We start from the raw sequence: 10,450 nt of genomic DNA, 5'->3' as shown, positions 1-10,450 counted from the left end.
TACAAGTTTCTCATCCTTTTATTTCCTTGTATGCAGCTTCCTAGTGAAAGCATTGCTAACTCACTGAAGTCCTGAGAAATGAGAAACTATTCCTCCGGACATCTTTCCGTTTGAATTCCCATCTCCCGTTGTGCTTCCAATTGCCATAAATGCAATGAAATTTTCTTTCTAGTCACGGCATTTTAAATAAGGTCGCCGAAAGAAATGAGCACCTAAAGCTCAGGGTTTCGGAGCTCCGAAACATCAAAACAAACCACGGTGCAACTCTTTCCAATGACAGCCCCTCGGTGTCATAGAAAACAGTGTCTTTGGGAGGGTTTATGACAAACAACTTCGATTCTATAATGAGCTGTTTTGTGGAGGGTGTAGAAAACAGCACTGACTTGCACGGCAGGATATTATGCACACGAATAAAAATAATGAGCTCATAAGGCAAGGTCGGATCTCTGAGAGCATCCGCCCCTTTTACGAGTGACAGGACACGTCCTGCACCCCTGGCCCCGGTGGTCGTGCAGGGCTCCGTGCTGCAGCCCCAACCCCGGTCCGGAGCCACCCGCTGTCCCCGTTGCCGGGGGGGGACTGTCCTCACCGAGAGTTAGGTCCGCGATAGGCAAGGCGATGTGCCGCTGTTGCGGGCCTCCGCTGCGGACACTACTTGCCTTCTTGCGGAGCTGCGCCGCATTACCTATTGACACATTGCACGGGAATCTGCGTAGCACACGAAGTAGATAGCATCGCTGGCTGTGTTCTCCTCCCGAATAATAATAATTAAAAAGTGGGTTTTGGTTATTTTTTTTTTCCCCTCCCTCAAATAATCTCATTTCCTCAAATACATTTGCCATGATTTAACGGAGTTAGGACTTCACTCAAGTTTTAGGACAATCTTTTATTATTTGCTCTCTGTCTTCTGCCTGGTCTCTCCCAGGAAAAAAACCCACATTTTTTTCAGCTGTGTCTTTAGGACACAGCTTCTCTTGTTACTGTTCACTGTAGGAAAAAAAAAAAAAAAAAAAAGGAAAAAAAAGAAAAAGAAAAAGAAGGGAAAAAGGTCTTCCAGGACAAACGGAGAAGGTAAACTAAGAGAAAAAAATCGACTTATACTTCCCTCAAACCTTCCCCCGTGCACACTGCGTTCCGTTGTTACCTTTTAACTTTCGTGGACTTGTAATAGCTAAACAGAACAGAAAAGCTTTTATTTTCCCCTACCCGAATTACGATAATGAAAAGCTTTAACAGCAACGTGTGGAAAAATGTTAAACTATTTTTCCCCTCCAAATCCGTGCCACAGTTTCTCATCTCTTTATTTATTTCAGCCTTTAAAATTTCCATTTCGAGCCGGACGGAGAAGGTTTTCTCAGGACTCTCTGTGCCCTGGCCCAGACGCAGCGTCGACGGGCGGCAGACCACTGCGGGCGTTGAACTTGAGCTCTAAGGTCACGGGCGGTGCTGACCGCTGCCTGACTCCCACCTCTCCTCTGAGGCCGCGCGGGGACCTCGGTCACCTAGACCCTGCTGCCGACGCGACCTAGGACGAAGAATCGGCCGGGTCGCTTTGCGACGGGAGTAAGGCTTTATTGTTTAAATTGAAACCTGTTTGTGTGCAAAGGCAGCCCCGGAAGACATCATGTAATCATTAAGCTCGCAAAGGGGGATGTCCGCCTGGGAAGCGAGGGGAGGGACGGTGCTGCCCGACCCGCGTGACTCGGGACACACCAGGTTCATGCCCTGTACCGCTGCGGGGTGACATTTCAAGGAGAACCAGGACTGGACAGCAGGCAGACTCCCCGCGGGTGTCCCTGCACCATGATCTGAAACGGAGGGGAGAGTCGGGGCTGAGCGACAAGGTGGTGCGGACCGAGACACGGGGAAGCCCCGGAGCTGCACTGCCAGGCGGCCTGCGGCGGGCAAGGAGGGCAGAGTCCGCTGTGCCGCCGCGCAGTGCCTCAGCAGCGCCGCCAGGTGGCGCCGCAGTGCCTGTCGCCGGCGCCGCCGTGCCTGTCGCCGGCGCCGCCGCGGGCTGCCCGTTCTCCCCCGCCTGCCCCGCGGGGTCCGCCGGAGCAGCCCGCTCCTGCGTCGTCCACCGGTACCCGCCGTCCCCGGCCCCGCACCTCCGGAACCCCGCAGCGCCGCCTGCTCCCCTCCGCGGGCAGCGTCCCAGCCGCTAGCGCCTCGGGCCCCTGTTGGCAGCCTGCCCCGCAGGGGAGGAGGAATCAGATATTCGTGTCCGTTTTCCCAAGCACGCTCTGGGTCGTGAAAAGCTGGCCGAGGTGTTGTTTGGCTGATTTCATACGAACTTCATTTCAATCAGGTTGCATGACCTTTTTCCCGGCTCAGATTCAATAAACGAGCACTGAAATGTTCTTTGATGCCTTGAGTAATAGCTTTCAAGGTAAAAGTGCAAAGACGTTTGGCCATAGGCCTAAGCAGCCGTTTAAACTTACAAGAACAACTGAGTAAACAGCGTCTGACAAAACTTCGCGTATTTCGGCCGTCTCTGGAACTTCCTCCCCCATTGCTCACTAATATCTCTCTAATGCGGGAGGTTCTTTAAGCCGAGCTGTTGGTTTTGAAGTTCTACAAATATATGTCGAAAGATTTTTAGACTGTGCTATTGTTTTGGGGGAGAAAAAAAAATCCACGATAAACATCAGTGCGGTAAATGTCTCTAGTTTGCTGGGAATATAAATATCAGATGACTTGTTTATTAGTGAGCTGACAGTTTGGGGTGAACTGATTAACTGCATGGCAGGGAGCAGTTTTGTTACCTCACATCTACTTAGTGGATTATTAACGTCTTTTATAACGTTATTTCCCTTGCATATGAGTGTAGCTATATTTTAAGATATACTGTATATAACCTAAGGTATCAGTATTATTAAAAGGTGCAAAATATAACATAACACTAATAAAGATCATTCACAGCCACACTTGCGTGTAACTTATTTTTCTCACATTGGGGCTTTTCCTTTAGTCTTTGCCGTCCTCACCGAATAACATAAAATGCGTTCCCTCCTCTTTAGTGGTGCAGTAACATTTCTGGAGTGTAATGTTGCGCCGACTCTGGTTGTGCAAATACAAGCACACGAGTGCCTCCGAGATGTGGTATCTCGGCTGCGGTTTCCGAAAGAGCAGGGGGAAAGATGCTCGCCCTGTTACAGCCCTTAAGAAAACAGACGAGGGCGCCAAACGACAGCAATAAACCTGGCCGCAGGCTTCCGCTCCTCCTCCAGCAGGCGCGGCGGGGAAACGGGGGCTCAGGGACCACGGCCGGCCTGCGGACCCCCCGGCTGCCTGCTCGGCCACGTTTGGTAGGTGTAGCAGTGGGGACACCCTGCCTTCCGTCCCGCCGGGAGGGCAGCGCAAAGCACACGTCCCGGTCCCGTCAAGGAGAAGACGGGGAGCGGGTGGTCGCCTGGGGGTCTACCCTCCGCTTACGCCCAGCTCCGTTCCCCTCCGCATCTTCCGCGGGCGAGAAAAAGTTGTTATTTACTTTTGTCTGGGTTTGGGGCTGTAAAACGCAGGACACCACACTGCAGTCTAAATTCACATTTCAAAGGGCTGACATAAACCGCTCATTAATAGAAGGCAGGATTTTGCAAACAACGCCTAGAATGTTTCCCAAATATTTGGTGGAATGTTTAGGGAGACTTTAACACATTATTAAAAAAAAAAAAAATCTGACAAGTATCCCATTTTAGACCTATGAATCATGCGCAAGAGCACAAGAACTTAGGAGATGTATGTGACTAACATTAGCAGGAACAGCTCTCCTCGCAAAAAAATCAAACCCGCCTTTAATCACAGGAAACATTGGGGTGTTTCTCCGGGCGATGAAACTCAGCTTTTCAGGGTCTAAATACTAGATGATGTGGGTGAAAAAAAATCACGGCGAGAATAAAAATTGGGCAGCTACCGAAGCGCACTCCAGAGATGCTAACGACAAAGGATTTGTCTTCGTTTAAATGGTTGCCATCAGCGTCATTATTACTAGCAAAGTTATCACTGAAGGGAGACTTTCCGACTGTCACGCCTGCCGAGAGCGGCAGCCCGTGTCCCCTGCAGAGCGGCACCCGGGAAAGAGCGGAGGGATGAGCTCGCTGAGCCACAGGTAACTTTGGAGAGAGGGTGCTAGAGGTGGTGTCTCTGCTAGCTCGAAGCCTGCTGGCATTAAACCCCCATCACTTATTTCTATTGTTATTTTTAAATTCTTTCAACGCGTAGACATTCCTGGCGGTGGGGAGGGAAGAAGACGAGGGCTGGAGAGAAACCCTTCGGGAGGATGAAATGGCACGGCAGGGGAGTGTTTGAAAATCACGAATGCATTTAGAGTCCTTCTGTTATTTCCCCTTCATCACACTGTACAACAGCCAGTGTTGTTCCAGAGGGGAGAATAAATCGAAGGCTAGCTTCATCGATAAGCAGGATTTTAGAAAGTAAAAAGTAGATCGTATTTAAGGATGCAACGAAGAAAAATACTTTCGAATTATAATATATTAGATTATAACAAATATTTTAATTTCCATGATCGATGCTCTCCGGCAGCAGCGGTCTTACAAAGTCTGGGTATAAGGTTCGCGCGTGTGAGGGGGTGCGTGGGGGTGTCAGGGTAAATTCCTAAATAAAAGTACTAATGTGGTCTGGAAATGGGAGGGAAGAGCAAAGAGATATCAGCGGCAGGAGGTTCTCGGTCCTCTGGTCCTCTTCCAGCATTTCCTCGCGTTGTGATCTCAAATCCGCCTCAGAAATAATAATAAAGAAAAGCATTATCTAATATTTAGCATGTAGTTCTGTCCGAGGACAAATGAGAAAGAAGCTGCATCATTAGGACCTAAAAGGCAACAAAACAAAAATCAGAGCATAATGATGCACCTAAATGAAGGGGGAAATGTTGCACAGCTCATTTTATTAATCAGACTGTCAATTCCACCCCAGAGGCCAAACCCCAGAGCAATTCAAGCAAGATCTGATCAAGCTAAGGACAAGAGCTTTACTCCTCACTTCTTGTCTTTCTTTCTTTCCACCTGGATATATTTGTCTGCTCTGAAGCCGCCTTCATTATCCACTGACAGGAGCTTGTATTTATTTGCTTATAAACCTGTTACAATAAATGATTATTCGAACAGCGTCATTCGTACCTTAATGACGAGCACCACTTTTTGATGAATGACATTTCGGGCTAGAAAGGATGTATGGGTCATTTTGACCAGTCATTCCCTCGCTTTGGCATCCCACAATTTTACACCTCCCTCAAAAAGAGATAATAATATTTAGAGACACTTGCCGGGCTGAATGTGAATTAGCCCCTGCTGCAGCTCATCATTAGTACAGGACCAGCCCTGCAACTTTGACATTTTTTATAAAGCTGAGATGATGGAAAGAATAAGAAAAGAGATGATCCTGATGGAGAGAGGGCTGCAAAGCCCTACAGCTGGCAAAAGGCTCTCGAATTTGTCAGACTCAGCTGGAAATGCGGTGCTGGAGGCCCTTGAAAATTCTCCGCACAGTGGTCGCCTCAGCCCGAGACTGACTGCCGCCTCCCTGCACAGCGCTATAGGGGACATCTCCGCCAAAGGCAAATTTGAAATAGATACTTTATTCAATCTTCAGCATCCCAGCAGTGAAAGCACCGTCTCCTCCGAAATCCCGCCGTCGGAAAGCAGGAAGAAAATCAACCTTTATTCCGAAGTTGCTCAAGAGGCAGATATGAACAGTGATGTGGAGGTGGGCTGCTCCGCGCTCCGCTCCCCAGCCAGCCTCACTTCCTCCCAGCTGAAGGAAAACAGTAACAAAGGTAACTCTCCCTTTATCATCTCCATCTAAGCCCCGCACTTTGCCAGCCGGCTTTAAAAACCAAAGCAAACCCACCACCACCGCCAAAGTTGCTAGCCTCTTCACGAGCGCTCTTTCTTCTGCGAAGACAGAGCTTCAGGCTGTAAAATATTATTGCAATTACTGCCCTATCCCGATAGCCGAGACACACTGCCCGGGTGCGTGTGTGTGTGTGTGCATGCCCAAATCCGTTGCTATACGTATATATATCCAGAATATATGTGGGCATAAATATCCACCCATCAACATTTAGGGAAAGCATTCTCCTTATTTTTCCTCGCGCTTTTGGAGCTCTCCGCGCCTCTCGAGCTGTATATGTGTGTATATACATAGATTAAATTAGAGAGAGAGACAGAATGGAATGCGATGAAAGTGCTCGTATTTGTCTGTGTGTGTTCTGCTCTGTGTATATGCAACGTGCCGTCTGTGTCCATCTCGGGTAATTGGGCACTGTTCACTTTTCCTTTGCTTGTAGCAGGGGGTTTGAAACAGCCTTGTCTCCTTCCCCACGCTTTGCGGGGCATGGTGACGGACGGTGGTTGTTATTATTGCTGTAATTGGGGAGGGGGAGCAAAGTGAGCAGTGGATTTCCTACGTGCCACAGTGCATGCCTTTTTTGTCAAATGTGCCAGGGAAAGGGAAAGGAAGGGGTCCTGGACGTAACGATGGAGGAAAAAAAAAAAAGGGTTTTATAGCTGCTTTTATTTCTTAAGTCTCAAACGAAAATAAGAACCGCAGTCGAAGGAGAAAAGGCCAGTGCCGAGCCCTGGCTCCTCGCAGCCCGGAAGAGCTGCGCCAGCCCCGGCCAGCACCCTCACCCGCTCTCCCCAGGGCTCGGCCACCCTGCAGTCACCAGCCTCTACCCCTTCTGCTGAGAACAACGCGGTTATGAAGTGACTCAAAAAGAAAATTACCAAATCCTTCCCAAACAAACCCCTAAACTATACCCTCATCTCCTCCCCAATCCATCTTTATCGATTCTATCAGGAGCAGTGATTTGTAAGGAGGGTGGTTGGCCTGAAGGACGGGCGCGCAGGGCCCGGTCCGGCCGGGCGGTTTGGGGCCGCCTCGTTGCCCGCTCTCACCCCATACGCTCGCCCCGCAGGCTACGCGGAGAGCAGCCCGGCGCCCAGCACCCCCGCCGCCACCGCCCCCTCCGCCGCCGGCGGCATCGGCAGCCTACACAGCGGCGGGGCGCTGGGCGGCTCGGCGGCGGGGGCCGACCAAGTGCGGCGATACCGGACCGCCTTCACCCGCGAGCAGATCGCCCGCCTCGAGAAGGAGTTTTACCGGGAGAACTACGTGTCGCGGCCGCGGCGCTGCGAGCTGGCCGCCGCCCTCAACCTCCCCGAGACCACCATCAAGGTACGCCGCTCCCCTCGCAGCCCCGCGGAACACCGCGCATCACGGCTCCCTCGTGCCTGCGGCCGGCTTCGCTCCGGGGTTGAGGGCTCGCCAGGCCCTCAGGTGCACTCGCTCGTTTGCTGCTCCACACCTAACACTTTTCGTTTGCTTTTTAAGAAGTTGTTATTAATTTTCCTCATAGTTTTTTATCGCGTTAGCACATTTTGTAAAGAGAAGAGGGGAGGAAAAATAAACGCAGCTATTAAACACGGGGGGATGAGCACGCCAATATCTTAAAGACATAGCCCTGCGTGGGGGGGAGGGGGCGACTGAAGGGAAAATGTTTATTCAGACCGAAGTGTCCCCACCGGACCCAGGGGACTGACTGTGCCAACCGGTCCCTTCCGGCAGGGTCACAGGCGACTGCCAGGGCAGGAGAGAGGTCTCCTACAAGCGGTCTGGCTCCAGGCCGCGCCGCCTTGGCGCTGCATGTCGATGGGTGCCCGGCAGCGGGTGCGGTGGGGTGCGGAGCAGAAAGGCACTGAGGCCGGACTGTGCTTGTCTCCCCACGCAGGTGTGGTTCCAGAACCGGCGGATGAAGGACAAGAGGCAACGCCTGGCCATGTCTTGGCCTCACCCGGCCGACCCCAGCTTTTACACCTACATGATGACCCACGCAGCGGCCACAGGCAGTCTGCCCTATCCATTTCACTCCCACGTCCCGCTCCACTACTACCCGCACGTAGGGGTCACCGCCGCAGCCGCGGCCGCCGCCGCCTCGGGGGCAGCCGCCGCGCCCTTCGCCACCTCCATCCGCCCGCTGGACACCTTCCGGGCCCTATCACACCCCTACTCCCGCCCGGAGCTGCTCTGCAGCTTCCGACACCCCGGCCTCTATCAGGCACCGGCCACCGCCGGCCTCAACAGCAGCGCGGCCGCCTCGGCGGCGGCAGCGGCGGCAGCAGCAGCAGCTGCGGCGGCGGGGTCGGGGCCGCCGGGAGGCTCGGCGCCCTGCTCCTGCCTCAGCTGCCACAGCAGCCAGACGGCGGCGGCGGCAGCGGCGGCGGCCTCGGCGCTGGGCTCACGGGGCGCCGCCGCCGCCGACTTCCCTTGCACGGCGGCGGGCCAGCGCTCCGAGAGCGGCTTCCTGCCCTATTCGGCCGCTGTGCTAAGCAAGGCCGCCGTCGCCTCGCCGGACCAGCGGGAGGAAGCGCCGCTCACCAGATAACTACCGCGCCCGGGCCCGGCTGCGGGGAGCATTTTGTACAGGGGTCAGGGTTGGGGGGGCGGGCCGGGGAGACCCAGGGCTCGGCCAGAAAGTTCCGTCTATTTTTTTATTGCTGACCGGCGGGGAGGGCGCTCCGCGGATCTTGTGCCCCTACGGAGGCGGCCCCGCGGTGCGCACTGCCGTGCAGTGCCCAGTGCCCGGCGCAGGGCTCCGCGGGGCTGCGGGCGGCAGGGCCAGAAGGCGCAAGGAGGGGGATCCTGCGAAAGGGAATGTGTTTCTTTTTCTTGGTTGTTTGGCTTTTTTTTTCCCTTTTGGTTATTATTTCGGTTTGAGTTCCTACGAAACGGACAATGTCTCGTGCGACGAGCGGTAGCTAATGAGGTGCCGCGGCCGGGCCAGTAACGGGAAGGGAAGTGTGAGATTGACAGGATGGGGAGAGGCATTTTTTAAGCTCACGCTTTCTAACTACCATCATCCACACTATCTGGGAAATACTTGAATCTCTCTAGGTGTAGGCTGTTGTCCTGAAGCATCTACTTTCCAGACACTTTTCTAAATCTTATTCTTTTTCTTCGCGTCTTTCTCTCCTCCCGGTAAAACGGCTCTTGGATTTATTTCTCACGCATCTCTATCGCGTCTTTGCCTTTGAAAAGCCACCACTGGGTAACTGAGACCTGCTATACCAAACCACTGCTACTGGAGGGACTTCGTTGAACTTGAAGAAAGGCACATCAAAAACCACCAGTGTTACTGCCATGTCAATTTTGATGCTAATAATGTGCAGATTATGACGAAAATTGCCAATCATGTTCTCTGATGGACCTCCTTTGAATGTGGAATTGGAAAAAAGTTCCCCGCACAGAGACCTGCTGTCAAGTACTAACAACCCGCTAAGGGAAGTCATTAGAAGAGACAGATAAGAGACTTGGTACATAAAACATTGTTCTTGGTGCATAGAATGTATGTTATTTAATGTTATCTCTGTTACCTGAAGTGATTTCGCACAAGAAAGCCACTTTCTTATCATCTCAATTGCCAATTTTCATTTTGGTAACTTGGACGCCCCGCGTAGACTTTTCTCTGTTAAGTTGATATTCCACCAATGTGAAGAGCCTCATTAAATCAAACCCAGATATTTCCATAATGCTCCCAACAGAGCCACTTCACTCTTCACATAATGAGATTTTTCTGAAGAGTTGAAGCCCTCATCTAACTTGCTATTGCTTGTTTAGGCCCTGTGTGAATGTGAATACACACACACGTACACTTTCACACACACGCACACACAAGATAAAAAAAAATAATCTCTATTATATATTTCGAGTAAGTGTCCTGAAATACTTCTATTTTTAAGACACTGGATTTTTTTCATATTCTGATAAAGAACTTTCAGGAACTGATTTTAAAGGCTATGCTGTTTTGTTCAGTGAACATAAATCGTAGGGTGTTCTTTTTTTTTTTTTTGTCCAGTGGGACAGATTTCCTGGGCAGGGGTAGGGAAGGGTAAAGGAGAAATCCCCAGGCTTCTGGAGCCGATTCCTGACAAGACGTGTACATTTTCTGGGTAGAGAACTTTAAAGATCGGTAGAAGACACGTAACCCACAAATTTCTCATTTTGTCAAGAACGAATAGGAAGACTACTTATGTAAAAAGATCGATTATACCAGCTGTTGTTCACTGAGTTTACATTGAAATTTTTTTATTAATATATAATTTAAGGCTAAAGAAAATAGACCAAAACGTAGCACTCTTTTACCAGCTTAACCTTTTCGGTCGTTGGAACCGTTGGTTATGATCACGCAAGTATGGGATGTATATACAACAATTTTGGCAATAATGTTTACATTTTTCCAAAATATAGATATATGTCTATTAAATGATCGACGAGGATGCTGGTTGGTAAAATTAACATAAATTCGTTTTATGTTAGGTCCGTTGGACCTGGTTATTATATGAAATTGTAAATAAAGTCTTCGTGCTTTAAATATTGCTGGCTGTACGAACTCACTGTAAAATATTTTACAAATGTGCAATAATTATAAAGCTTT

The 10,450-nt window shown here is 50.8% G+C and overlaps 1 protein-coding gene across 1 annotated transcript; it reads left to right on the top strand.

Moving 5' to 3' along the window:
* Window positions 1-5,367: 5,367 nt before the first annotated feature.
* On the top strand, window positions 5,368-8,401 carry EVX2 (even-skipped homeobox 2; the record flags this gene model as incomplete). Its single annotated transcript, XM_080621744.1, has 3 exons — window positions 5,368-5,791; window positions 6,935-7,194; window positions 7,748-8,401. The coding sequence occupies 3 exons, from the start codon at window positions 5,368-5,370 to the stop codon at window positions 8,399-8,401; spliced, it is 1,338 nt and encodes a 445-aa protein (XP_080477870.1).
* Window positions 8,402-10,450: the final 2,049 nt, after the last annotated feature.

The sequence above is a fragment of the Psittacula echo genome, assembly GCF_963264785.1.
Source record: "Psittacula echo genome assembly, chromosome: 6".
Taxonomy (NCBI): domain Eukaryota; kingdom Metazoa; phylum Chordata; class Aves; order Psittaciformes; family Psittacidae; genus Psittacula; species Psittacula echo.
This window is presented reverse-complemented; position numbering and strand designations above follow the sequence as displayed.